Source organism: Neophocaena asiaeorientalis, unplaced genomic scaffold, assembly GCF_003031525.2.
Source record: "Neophocaena asiaeorientalis asiaeorientalis breed wild unplaced genomic scaffold, Neophocaena_asiaeorientalis_V1.1 scaffold75, whole genome shotgun sequence".
Classification (NCBI taxonomy): domain Eukaryota; kingdom Metazoa; phylum Chordata; class Mammalia; order Artiodactyla; family Phocoenidae; genus Neophocaena; species Neophocaena asiaeorientalis.
In genome coordinates this window covers 1913248-1927957 of record NW_020172719.1, presented here as the reverse complement: position 1 = coordinate 1927957, position 14710 = coordinate 1913248, and the positions used below count along the sequence as shown (strand labels likewise).

The window sequence follows — 14710 nt, the reverse complement described above, 5'->3', positions numbered from 1 at the left end:
TGGCCCTTGTTGACATCACTGATGCACACCCACTGCCCGTCAACCGACTCCTTCCACAGGGTCACCTGCAAGCCAGTACACACATCATTACAGGTATGTATCCCTGCCCATACCTCCCTGGGTTCTCTAAAGAGGGCAAAGATCTCCAGCAAGAGCTACAGCTCAGTCTTGTGGGTAAACTTACTTTGGTTCCCCCCACTGAAATCCCACCAAAATGGAAGTAAAGGAAAAAGTATCCACACAGAGTAAGAAAGGAGGAGTATGGAGAGTGATGTCATGAAGATGGTGACACAACTTGTTCACGGCTTCACTTTCCCTCCAAAGAAGAACTAACAGCTATTCATAGAGACACACCAGTGAACAAATCCTACAGCACAGCAGTGAGGCTGAAGTGTCCTGCACTGTGGACACTGAGACCAACTGCGTTTGAAGGTAAGAAGGGGCCACATGTTGATCCCAGCATCCCTTCCAGGGGCTGGCACAGTACCCCGGGGAGCGGCCTCCCCTGAGGCTCTGGCCCCTCCAGTGACATCCAGCACCTGTTCCCCCCTCCCACTGCATCGTGCTCATACTCTGGTTTTGCTCCACCAGGATTGCAGCTGAATCTGTGAGGCCCAGCTGCTGAGAATCAGACTGTGACCAGAGAGGGCTTCCAACAACCAGCACGCAGATCTCCAGAGCCTGAGTCCCTACCTGCAGGGCCCAAGTGAGTCTGTTCTGACAGGGAAGCTGGGGCACAGGTAGGCTTCAGTCCAGACCACAAACAAAGCATTAGTAACCTTAAAGCTGCTTCCCTGGAAAGCACACCAGTCCATAGCTGCACTTGCTACTGAGTACAGCCTTTGGACTGCCCAACCAGCGAAGCCACATAGCCGGTCAACAACCCTGCTTAAGGTAACACGGGAATAGAAAGCACTGCCAGTGGCATTCACTGTCTGCATAGCAAATCCGGTGGCCTCACCTGATCAGGAATTCAGTGCACACTCTTGACTCTTCAGCTCCCCCCAAAATAAGCCATGCATTCTCTGGGTCCCATTCTGCTGGGTACTGCCAGGGCAAGGAAGGTAATTCTAGCCTCACCTACTGCTGAGTCGAGTAGCCAGTCCTGACTGTCTAGCAAGCCTGACCAGAGAATCCAGGCAGCTGTGAAGCTGATGCTCCAGCCTCACTAGTGCAGGGAAAGAAACCAGCTGTCCTATCTACCTGATCTCAGCCAGTGGCATATTCAGAGTTGAAAAAAGTGCCTCAACCCAAAACAGAACTTAACAGCAGGTCCTTTCACCTAAGAACACTCACAGGAGAGAAAGCCAGAAACCCAAATTGAGCTGACTCTGCACACTTCCAGAGGTACAATGAATTCTTCGAACTGTCAAGAAGCCCACTTCCAATCTCCTGCATGCCTATAAACTAACAATGAAAAATCAGAGAAATTAAGCAAAGACTCCCATTTACCACTCAAACAAAAAGAATAAAATACCCAGGAATAAACCTACCTAAGGAGGCAACAGACCTGTATGCAGAAAACTATAAAAGACACTGATGAAAGAAATTAAAGATGATGATACCAACAGATGGAGAGATATACCATGTTCTTGGATTGGAAGAATCAATATTGTGAAAATGACTCTACTACCCAAAGCAATCTACAGGTTCAATGCAATCCCTATCAAACTACCAATGGCATTTTTCACAGAACTAGAACAAAAAATTTCACAATTTGTATGAAAACACAAAAGACCCTGAATAGCCAAAGCAATCTTGAGAAAGAAAAACAGAGCTGGAGGAATCAGGCTCCCCGACTTCAAAGTATACTACAAAGCTGCAGTAAGCAAGAGAGTATGGTACTGGTACAAAATCAACTGTACAGGACAGAAAGCCCAGAGATAAACCCACGCACCTATGGTCAGCTAATGTATGACAAAGGAGGCAAAGGATGTACAATGGGGAAAAGACAGTCTCTTCAATAAGTGGGCTGGGAAAACTGGACAGCTTTATGTAAAAGAAGGAAATTAGAACACTTCCTAACACCATACACAAAAAGAAACTCAAAATGGATTAAAGACCTAAATGTAAGGCCAGACACTATCAAACTCTTAGAGGAAAACAAGGCAGAACACTCTATGACATAAATCACAGTAAGATCTTTTTTGACCCACCTCCTAGAGTAATGGAAATAAAAACAAACAATGGGACCTAATGAAACTTAAGACCTTGCACAGCAAATCAAACCATAAACAAGACGAAAAGACAACCCTCAGAATGGGAGAAAATATTTGCAAATGAAACAGACAAAAGATTAATCTCCAAAATATACATGCAGCTCAGTATCAAGTACATGCAGCTCAATATCAAGAAAACAACCTAATCCAAATATGGGTGGAAAATCTAAATACACATTTTTCCGAAGAAGACATACAGAATGCCAAAAAACAAAAGATGCTCAACATCACTAATCATTAGAGACATCAAACTCCAACAAGCTATCACCTCACACCTGTCAGAACGGCCATCATCAAAAAGTCTGCAAACAATAAATGCTGGAGAGGCCAAGGAGAAAAGGGAACCCTCCTACACCACTGGGGGGAATGTAAATTTGTAGAGCCACTATGGAGAACACTACAGAGGTTCCTTAAACCACCACAAACAGAGCTACCATATGATCCAGCAAGCCCACTGCTGGGCACACATCTGCAGATAACCATACTTGGAAAGCCAACACTTGTACATTCACTGACTACACCAAGACCTACAACACTCAAGGTTCGGAAGCAACCACAATCTCCATCCACGGGCGGATGGAGAGAACATGTGGTACATATATACAATGGATTGAACACTCAGGCATAAAAAAGAATGAAATAATGCCATTGGCAGCAAGGTGGAGGGACCTAGAGATCATACTAAGTGAAGCAAGTCAGAGAAGAACAGATATGATTTCAGGAAGAGGTGGAATCTAAAAATTGATAGGCGTGAACTAACGTACAAAACAGAAACAGACTCACAGAAAAGAAACTTAGGGTTACCAAGGGGGAAAGTATGGGGGGAGGGACAAATGCCATGGTTGGGATTAACCTGTACACACTAATATTTATAAAATGGATAATCAACAAGGACCTTCTGTGGAGCACAAGGAACTCTACTCAACGATCTGTCACAACCAATAGGGGAACAGAGTCCGAGAGAGAACAGATATATGTATCTGCATAACTGAAACACGTCACTGTACACCGGAAACAAAAACACTGTAAATGTACAACACTCCAAACTAAAATCAGAAGTAAAAAGAAAATACAATAAAAAGAGAAAAATGCCTCCTCTATTCCATGTTGGCTTGGGGAACCTGGGCTACTATCACACCCCTGGAGCCTGGGCAGCCAGCAACACAAGGCTGGAGTGTTCTGGGCCTGAGGGAGCTGGGGAGGATGTACCAGCAAATGAGCCCCCCTTGGACCTGGAGTGTCTGGTCCCCTGGGGATGTCACCACAATCTCCAGATCCAGGCAGACCGCCCCCCCTCCCCACAGCTAAAGCCAACCTAGTGCACCCAGAGGATGGTGGACCCTCTGGCCGGGAAGAGCTCTGAATAGTCTCCTAGCCTCCACGTCTGCTGGTGGTGGCCTTCCCACCTTCAGCTGCCTTCATTAGGGTCACCCCACCCATGTAGGACAGCACCCTCAGCACTGGGGTTTTGCAGGGGTTAGGACCTGTCTGGGAAGGGGGAAATGAAGTAATGAGATACAAGCCCTTGGGTGTTTGTGCTGACACATTCCACTAATTCACAACCCAGGAACACGACGTCCCCTAGGCTGTACATGCAGGTGTAACCAGAGCTGGGCATGAAAAAATCCTGCCGCCTTTTGGCCGTTTCCAGTAACAACAACTTTAAAGCAGGTGCTCAGGGGAACTTCATATTCTCAAAGCCTGTGAGCCTGTAAAGACCCCTGCCGTCACGAAATGCCCAGGAGCAGGTAATAGGAAAGGAATTCAAAACAGGGCCCAGTTTTAGGAGGCCAATTTCCAGAGGTACATTTTACTCATAGTGTTAAAAAGAGGCACATGAAAAGATGCTGAGCATTCCTAATGTTAGAGAATTGGAAATCAAAACGGCAAGGAGGCACCATGGACAAAAAGTCTACAAACAATACATGTAGCAGAGGGCATGGAGGAAAGGGAGCCCTCCTATGTTTTTGGTGGGACTGCCATCTGGTAATAACTACTATGGAGAAAAGAATGGAGGTTCCTCAAACAGTAAACACATAGCTACCATATAATTCAGCAGTCCCACTCCTTGCCACATACGTAGATAAAAGTATAACTGGAAAAAGTACATGCACCCCTATGTTCACAGCAGCACTATTTAGAATAGGCAAGACATGGAAACAACCTAAACGTCCACTGACAGAAGAATGGGTAAAGAATATGTGCTACATATATACAATGGAATATTATTATAAAAAAGAACAATATAATGTCACTTCTACCAACATGGGCGGACGCAGATATTATATCAAGTGATGTAAGTCATGATGAGAAAGACAAATACCATATGATATCACTTACATGTGAAATAAAATATGACAAATTATCTATGAAACAGACTCCAAGACTTTAGAGAACAGACTTCTGGTTGCCAAGCTAGATGGGGGGTGTGGGAGTGATCTATTGGGAGTCTGGGATTAGGAAATGCAAAGTAGTGTATATAGAATGCACAAACAACAAGGTCCTACTGTACAGTACATGGCAATATATTCAATATCATGTGATAAACCGTAATGGAAAGGAGTACGAAGAAGAATATATATATATATATGTGTAAATGAATCACTTTGCTGTAAAGCAGAAATTAATACAACATTGTAAATAAACCATACTTCAATAAAACAAACTAAAAAAAATTAAAAATAGACCTGCCATATGATCCAGCAATTCCACTTCTGGGTATAAATCCAAAGGAAATGAAACACTAACTTTTGAGCATATGGGGAGGGGGAAGGGTGAGCTGTGACAGGGCAAGAGAGAGGCATGGACATATATACACTAACAAACGTAAGGTAGATAGCTAGTGGGAAGCAGCCACATGGCACAGGGATATCGGGCTCAGTGCTTTGTGACCACCTAGAGGGGTGGGATAGGGAGGGTGGGAGGGAGGGACAGGCAAGAGGGAAGAGATGTGGGGACATATGTATATGTGTAACTAATTCACTTTGTTGTAAAGCAGAAACTAACACACCATTGTAAAGCAGTTATACCCCAATAAAGATGTTAAAAACAAAAAAACCCCAAAAAACGAAAAAACCCACTAACTTGAAAAGACATTTGAGTCCCCAAGTTCATAACAGCAGTATTTACAATTAGCAATACATGGAAACAACCTAACTGACCATCAACAGAGGGGTGAATAATTAAGTTGTATTTATATATAAATATACACACACATAAAATGGAGTATTATTAAGCCATAGAAAACAAAGAATATTTGATATTTGTGACAACATATATGGACCCTGAGGGCATTATGCTCAGTGAAAAGAGTAAGACAGTGAAAGGCAACTGTGCTATCTCCCTTGGATGTGTAATCTAAAAACAAAACCAAACAGAAAGCTGTCAGATTCATGATGACCAGAGGCAGTGTGTGGGGGAGGGGGAATAGGAGGAAGGTGGTCAAAACTCGATGTGCATGACAAACTTCCAGTTGCATGATAAACAAGTACTGGTATGTAATGTACAGCATGATGACTACAGCTAACACATGTATAATATATATGAAAACTATTGAGAGTAGATCCTAAGAGGTAACATCACAAGGAAAGTAATTTTTTTCTCTATTATATCTATATGAGATGATGGATGCTAACTAAATTTATAGCGGTAATCATTTAACAGTACATGCAAGTCAAAACCATTATGCTGTACACTGTTAACTTATACAGTGATGTATATCAATTATATCACTAAAACTGGAAGAAAAGATTAAACGAAAAGCATATGAATAACAGTAACTGAGGGGCAATGCTGTGAATAATGATGTAACATGAAATATTGGCAATAATAATAATGTAAACATGGATGCCGTTTAACCAAATTGACAGAGCTCCAGTGAGAGGTTATGGGGTGTTAGAGTGGTTCTCAAAATGTGGTCCCAGACCAGAGTGTGTGGAGCATCTGGGAACTTGTTAAAAACGCAAATTTTGGGGTCCCAGCCCAGATCCACTGGTTCAGAAGCTCTAGGGGTGGGGTGGGTAATCTGTTTTAACAAGTTTAGCAATGCTAAAGTTTGAGAACCATGGTAGAGGAAGACAACAGATTAATAGGTATGTTATTTATACACTGAAGTAAACAGCAGAAGCAGCAGCTACAAGCTGAAAAGGTTTGCCTCCGTACAGGGAAAATTAGACTGCATTACAAAAAAAATCTGGGCGTGGAGAGAAGGGAACCCTCCTACACTGACAGTGGGAACGTAAACTGGTGCAGCCACTATGGAAAACAGTATGGACGTTCCTCAAAAACCTAAAAACAGAGCTACCAATATGATCCAGCAATCCCACTCCTGGGCATATATCCAGAGAAAGCTCTAATTCAGAAAGATACATGCCCCCTATGTTCACAGCAGCACTATTTACAAGAGCTAAGAGTTGGAAACAACCTAAATGTCCACTGACAGATGAACGGATAAAGAAGATGTGAAACACATGCAACGGAATATTACTCAGGCATAAAAAAGATCAATGCTATCTGCAGCAATGTGGACGGGCCTAGAGAGCATCATATCAAGTGAAGTGAGCCAGAAAGAGAACGACAGGTACCACGTGATATCGCTTGTATGTGGAATCTAAAATATGACACGGACTTATCTATGAAAGAGACTCCGAGACATGCAGAACAGACTTCTGGTTGCCAAGGTGGATGGGGGGTGCAGGATGGATGGACTGGGAGTTTGGGATTAGCAGATGCAAACTGTTATATATAGAATGGATAAACAACAAGGTCCTACTATATAGCACAGGAAACTATTCAATATCCTGTAATAAATCATAATGGAAGGAAATATAAAAAAGAATGTGGATACACATAACTGAATCACTTTGCTGTACAGCAGAAATTAACACATTTTAAATCAACTATACTTCAATAATAAAAAAAAAGACACTGCTGAGACTGGTTCAAGATGGCAGAGTACAGGGACGGGCTCTCACTCCCAACAGCGAGAGCACCAGAGTCACAGCAGACTGCTGAACAGTCATCGACAGAAGACACTGGAACTCACCAAAAAAGATACCCCCCAGGCAAGGACAAAGGAGGAGCCACAATGAGATGGTAGGAGGGGCGCAATCGCAATACAATCAAATCCCGTGACTGCTGGGTGGTGACTCATAAACTGGAGGACACGTATACCACAGGAGTCCACCCACTGGACTGAAGGTTCTGAGCCCCACGTCAGGCTTCCCAACCACAGGATACGGCAACAGGAGGAGAAATTCCTAGAGAATCAGACATTGAAGCCTAGTGGGATTTGATTGCAGGACCTTCACAGGACTGGGGGGAACAGAAACGCGACTCCTGGAGGGCACACACAAAGCAGTGTGTGCATGTACGTGCGCCACAACTACTGAGCCTGTGCTCTACAGCCCGGGAGCCACAACTACTGAGCCCACATGCCTAAAGCCCATGCTCCGCAACAAGAGAAGCCACCGCAATAAGAAGTCCACGCACCGCAACGAAGACTAGCCCCCGCTCGCCGCAATGAAGACCAAAGGCAGCCAAAAAACAAACAACCAAATAAAAACTACCTAAAGCTATGTACATTAACTTGATAAAAAAAATGATTCTAAGAACTGCTGCCTTAGGGATAGACTTTATTCACTAAACATGCACTGTGTAGAATGGTCTGAAGTGAAATCATACTAAGTCCTTCAGCGAAGGAATGCTATAAAGACAGCAATAGCGCTGAGCTCTTTGTGGGAAACACGCTTGTAAGGAAGAGCAAGAAGCACAGAAGACAGCAGACCCCAAAACGTGGAACGTACAACCAGGTACTTGCCCACTGATTTGTAAACACTACTGAGGGCAGTCAGGGTACAGTAGCCTGTCCTGGGTGCTACCAGACCTGGGTACTAGTCCTGATATTGGCACTCACTAGAAATAGGGTTGGATTAGCTATCCTTTGAGGGTCATTCCAGCTCACATTCTATGGCTTTCAGATAGGGCTTGATGGATCTTTCTGGGACCACTGAACCCAAAAGGGACCCTAGGCTGGGTAAAAGCTGTCTGCAGAGGGTCTCGAAGAGATATTACTTGCACACCCACGTGCATTGCAGCATTATTCACAATAGCCAAAAGGTGGAAGCGCCCCAGTGTCTATTAACAGAGAATGGATAAATAACATGTGGCACAATGGAATATCATTCAGCTTTCAAAAGGAAGAAACTATGACATACGCTACAACACAGGCGAGCTACAACACAGATGACGACACTACGCCAAGTGCAGATCAAAACTACAATGAGGTAGGTGTGAGGTACCACTTCGCACCAATCAGAATGGCCACCATCAAAAAGGCTACAAATAACAAATGCTGGAGAGGGCTTCAGGCCAAACAACCAACAGGGAGGGAACTCAGCCCCACCCATCAGCAAAAAGGTGGATTAAAGTTTTACTGAGCTCTGCCTGCCAGGGAAACACCCAGCTCTAACCCCCCTTCCATCAGGAAGTTTGCACAAGCCTCTTAGATAGACTCATCCACCAGAGGGCAGACAGCAGAAGCAAGAAGAACTACAATTCCGCAACCTAGGGAAGGAAAACCACATTCACAGAAAGATAGACAAGATGAAAAGGCAGAGGACTTTGTACCAGATGAAGGAACAAGATAAAACCCCAGAAAAACAACTAAGTGAAGTGGAGATAGGCAACCTTCCAGAAAAAGAATTCAGAATAATGATAGTGAAGATGATCCAGGACCTCGGAAAAACAATGGAGGCAAAGATCGAGAAGATGCAAGAAAATTTTTAACAAAGACCTAGAAGAATTAAAGAACAAAAAGAGATGAAAAATACAATAACTGAAATGAAAAATACACTAGAAGGACTCAATAGTAGAATAATTGAGGCAGAAGAACGGATAAGTGACCTGGAAGACAGAATGGTGGAATTCACTGCTGTAGAACAGAATAAAGAAAAAAGAATGAAAAGAATTGAAGACAGCCTAAGAGACCTCTGGGACAACATTAAACACAACAACATTCGCATTATAGGGGTCCCAGAAGGAGAAGAGAGAGAGAGAAAGGACCCGAGAAAATATTTGAAGAGATTGTAGTCAAAAACTTCCCTAACATGGGAAAGGAAATAGCCACCCAAGTCCAGGAAGCACAGAAAGTCCCAGGCAGGACAAACCCAAGGAGAAACACGTGGAGACACATAGTAATCAAATTGGCAAAAATTAAAGACAAAGAAAAATTACTGAAAGCAGCAAGGGAAAAACGACAAATAATATGCAAGGGAACTCCCATAAGGTTAACAGCGATTTCTCGGCAGAAACTCTACAAGCCAGAAGGGAGTGGCATGACATATTTAAAGTGATGCAAGGGAAGAACCTACAACCAAGATTACTCTACCCGGCAAGGATCTCATTCAGATTCGATGGAGAAATCAAAAGCTTTACAGACAAGCCAAAGCTAAGAGAATTCAGCACCACCAAACCAGCTCTACAACAAATGCTAAAGGAACTTCTCTAAGTGAGAAACACAACAGAAGAAAAGGACCTACAAAAACAAACCCACAAGGGCTTCCCTGGTGGCACAGTGGTTGACAGTCAGCCTGCCAATGCAGGGGACACGGGTTCGAGCCCTGGTCTGAGAGGATCCCACATGTCGCAGAGCAACTGGGCCCGTGAGCCACAACTACTGAGCCTGTGTGTCTACAGCCTGTGCTCCGCAACAAGAGAGCCACAATAGTGAGAGGCCCGCGCACTGCGATGAAGAGTGGCCCCCACTTGCTGCAACTAGAGAAAGCCCTTGCACAGAAACAAAGACCCAACACAGCCAAAAATAAAAAATAAATAAAAAATGATAATAGGGCTTCCCTGGTGGCGCAGTGGTTGAGAGTCTGCCTGCCGATGCAGGGGACACGGGTTCGTGCCCCGGTCCGGGAAGATCCCACATGCCGCGGAGCGGCTGGGCCCGTGAGCCACGGCAGCTGAGCCTACGCGTCCGGAGCCTGTGCTCCGCAATGGGAGAGGCCACAATGGTGAGAGGCCTGCATACCGCAAAAAAAAAAAAAAAAAAGATAATAAAAATAAAGGAATTCCTTTAAAAAAACAAACCCACAACAACTAAGAAAATGGTAATAGGAACATACATATCGATAATTACCTTAAACATGAATGGATTAAATGCTCCAACCAAAAGACACAGGCTCACTGAATGGATACAAAAACATAACCCATATATATGCTATCACAAGAGACACACATCAGACCTAGGGACACATACAGACTGACAGTGAGGGGATGGAAAAAGATATTCCATGTAAATGGAAATCAAAAGAAGGCTGGAGCAGCAGTACTCATATCAGAAAAAATAGACGTTAAAATAAAGAAAGTTACAAAAAACAACCAAGGACCCTACTTTATGATCAAGGGATAAATCCAAGAAGAAGATATAACAATTATCAGTATATATGTATGCAACATAGGAGCACCTCAATACACAAGGCTCTGCTAACAGCTATAAAAGAGGAAATCGACAGTAACACAATAATAGTGGGGGACTTTAACACCTCACACCAATGGACATATCATCCAAACAGAAAATTAATATGGAAACACAAGCTGTAAATGACACAACAGACCAGACAGATTTCATTCATACTTATAGGACATTCCATCCAAAAACAGCAGATTACACTTTCTTCTCAAGTGCACATGGAATGTTCTCCAGGATACATCACATCTTGGGTCACGCATCAAGCCTCAGTAAATTTAAGAAAATTAAAATCATATCAAGCATCTTTTCTGACCACAATGCTATGAGATTAGAAATCAATCACAGAGTAAAAAACGTAAAAAACACAAACACATGGCTGAACAGTACGTTACTAAAAAACCATGAGATCATTTCATCTCAATAGATGCAGAAAAACCTTTTGACGAAATTCAACATTCATTTATACTAAAAACTCTCCAGAAAGTGGGCATAGAGGGGACCTACCTCGACATAATAAAGGCCATATACAACAAACCCACAGCAAACATCATTCTCAATGTGAAAAACTGAATGCATTTCCTCTAAGATCAGGAACAAGACAAGGATGTCCACTCTCGCCACTATTATTCAGCATAGTTTTTGAAAGTCCTAGCCACGGCAATCAGAGAAGAAAAAGAACCTAAAGGAATACAAATTGGAAAAGAAGAAGTATAACTGTCACTGTTTGCAGATGACATGATACTATACATAGAGAATCTTAAAGATGCCACCAGAAAACTACTAGAGCTAATCAATGAATTTGGTAAAGTTGCAGGATACAAAATGAATGCACAGAAATCTCTTGCATTCCTATACACTAATGATGAAAAATGTGAAAGAGAAATTAGGGAAACACTCCCATTTACCACTGCAACAAATAGAATAAAATAACGAGGAATAAACCTACCTAGGGAGACAAAAGACCTGTACTCAGAAAACTATAAGACACTGATGAAAGAAATTAAAGACGATACAAACAGATGAAGAGATATACCATGTTCTTGGATTGGAAGAATCAATATTGTGAAAATGACTATACTCTACACAAAGCAATCTACAGATTCAATGCAACACCTATCAAATTATCAATGGCATTTTTACAGAACTAGAACAAAAAATCTTAAAACTTGTATGGAGACACAAGAGACCCTGAAATAGCCAAAGCAGTCTTGAGGGAAAAAAACAGAGCAGGAGGAATCAGGCTTCCTGACTTCAGACTATACTACAAAGCTACAGTAATCAAGGCAATATGGTACTGGCACAAGAACAGAAATACAGATCAACGGAACAGGATAGAAAGCCCAGAGATAACCCCACGCACCTATGGTCAACCTAATCTATGATAAAGGAGGCAAGGATATGCAATGGAGAAAAGACAGTCTCTTCAATAAGTGCTGCTGGGAAAACTGGACAGCTACACGTAAAAGAATGAAGTTAGAACACTCCCTAACACAGTTCACAAAAATAAACTCAAAATGGATTAGAGACCTAAATGTAAGACTTGACACTATAAAACTCTTAGAGGAAAACATAGGCAGAACACTCTTTGACATAAATCACAGCAAGATCTTTTTTGATCCCCCTCCTAGAGTAACGGAAGTAAAAACAAAAATAAACAAATGGGACCTAATGAAACTTAAAAGCTTTTGCACAGTAAAGGAAACTACAAACAAGATGAAAGCCCAGAATGAGAGAGAATATTTGCAAAGGAATTAATGGACAAAGGATTAATCTCCAAAATATATAAACAGCTCATGCAGCTCAATATTAAAAAAACACAAACAATCCAATCAAAAAGTGGGCAGAAGACCTAAATAGACATTTCTCTAAAGAAGACATAGGGATGGCCAAGAAGCACATGAAAAGCTGTTTAACATCACTAATTATTAGAGAAATGCAAATCAAAACCACAATGAGGTATCACCTCACACCAGTTAGAATGGGCATCATCAGAAAATCTACAAACAACAAATGCTGGAGAGGGTGTGGAGAAAAGGGAACCCTCTTGCACTGTTGGTGGGAATGTAAATTGATACAGCCACTATGGAGAACAGTATGGAGGTTCCTTAAAAAACTAAAAATAGAACTACCATATGACCCAGCAATCCCACTACTGGGCATATACCGAGAGAAAACCATAATTCAAAAAGACACATGCACCCCAATATTCATTTCAGCACTATTTACAACAGCCAGGTCATGGAAGCAACCTAAATGCCCATCGACAGACAAATGGATAAAGAAGATGTGGTACATATATACAATGGAATATCACTCAGCCATAAAAAGGAACAAAATGGGGTCATTTGTAGAGAAATGGATGGATGCAGAGACTGTCATACAGAGTGAAGTAAGTCAGAAAGAGAAAAATAAATATCGTATATTAACGCATATATGTGGAACCTAGAAAAATGGTACAGATGAACTGGTTTGCAGGGCAGAAATTGAAACACAGATGTAGAGAACAAACGTATGGACACCAAGGGGGGAAAGCAGCAGGGGTGGTGGTGGTGGGATGAATTGGGAGATTGGGATTGACATGTATATATACACTAATATGTATAAAATGCATAACTAATGAGAACCTGCCGTATAAAAAAAATGAATACAAAAATTCAAAAAAAAAACCAAAAAAGACACTGTGCTAAGTGAAACAAGCCAGTCACAAAAACCCAAATTCCTTATAATTCTATTTACAGGAGGTCCCTACAGTAGTAGTCCATTCATAGAGACAGAGAGCACAATAGGGGTTGCTAGGGGCTGGGGGAGGGGTAATGGGGAGGTGCTGTTTGAAGAGCACAGAATTTCAGTTTGGGATGAAGAGTTGTGGGTTGTTGACAGTGATACTGCAGAATAACGTGGATGTATCAATACTTAACACTATAGAACTGTACACTTAAAAAAATTAAGATGGTAAACTTTGTTATATGTATTTTACATATAACTAAACGTTACCATGAAGATGAGGTTGTCAAATGGTCAGGGTGATGGACTGCCAGGGTGGTGGCTTTGGATTTACCTTGGGTCTGATTATTGGCTATGCCACCTAACAGCTTCATGACCCCTATGCAAGTCAAATCTCTGTTGCCCTCTCTATCTGTATAAGGGGGATATACAACCCCTCGGGGTTGGGTGGGGGGTCGTAAGAATTAATGATGTAAATAAGAGACATGCTCAAAACAGTCTTCATTCAGGTTCCTCCCAACCCTGCCATTAGAGGGAAGATTCAACTGTGCCCTCTACTGGACAAACTAAAGACAAACAGGGCCCTGTGTGCCATGTCATGGAAATAGGGTGTATTTACCTTATTATCTCCGCCTGAGACAGCTAGGATGTTGGCTGTGATGGACCAGCTCACATGCCATACAACATCATTGAACTTGTGCAGCAGTTTGGGGGACCACGCATTGCCCGAGGCATCATCACAGGTCCAAATGAACACTCGACCATCCTGGGAAAAGACAGGCTAGAGTCAGGAGATGGGGGCAGCAATCCTGACCTGGTGACATCCTCTCAATCTGGAGTTATATTGGACTTTTGCAGGAATAGGGTCGGGGATTCAGGGCAAAGCACAGCCAAGGACCTCCTCAGTGTTCACAGCTTTGAGGACTAATTTCCAGCCCAGCACCCTTGCTTTTATCCCTTTACCCCAGGAACACACTTCAAATTGGTCAGGAGTCTCCCAGGTTCCTTTCCTCATACTGGTTTCATTGTCCGCACCGCTAATTCTCAAATTTTCTCTGGGGCTTTCCTCACATCTGCCAAGTAACTTCGTTGTTTTGGCTCCCTCTGGCTCTGTACTTTCTCAGCTGAATGGGTACAGCTGTCTAAACACCAAACTCAGAGAATGAGATGGGACCAAAAAACAAAACAAAACACACATACACACACACACACACACACACACACACACACACACACACACACACACACACACACACACACAAACAAAACAAACAAAAACAGAACACACAAA

At 42.6% G+C, this 14710-nt stretch overlaps 1 protein-coding gene across 1 annotated transcript in view; it reads right to left on the bottom strand.

Moving 5' to 3' along the window:
* Positions 1 to 5: 5 nt before the first annotated feature.
* The window catches only part of SEC13 (SEC13 homolog, nuclear pore and COPII component), a gene marked incomplete at its 3' end in the record, with an annotated part of 47668 nt that continues 32963 nt past the window's right edge, over positions 6 to 14710 (bottom strand). The window contains exons 8-9 of the mRNA XM_024740180.1: positions 14039 to 14185; positions 6 to 65 (exon numbers count right to left, since the gene is read on the bottom strand). Coding sequence (XP_024595948.1) covers positions 6 to 65; positions 14039 to 14185 — 207 coding nt within the window. The remainder of the gene's footprint in view (positions 66 to 14038; positions 14186 to 14710) is intronic.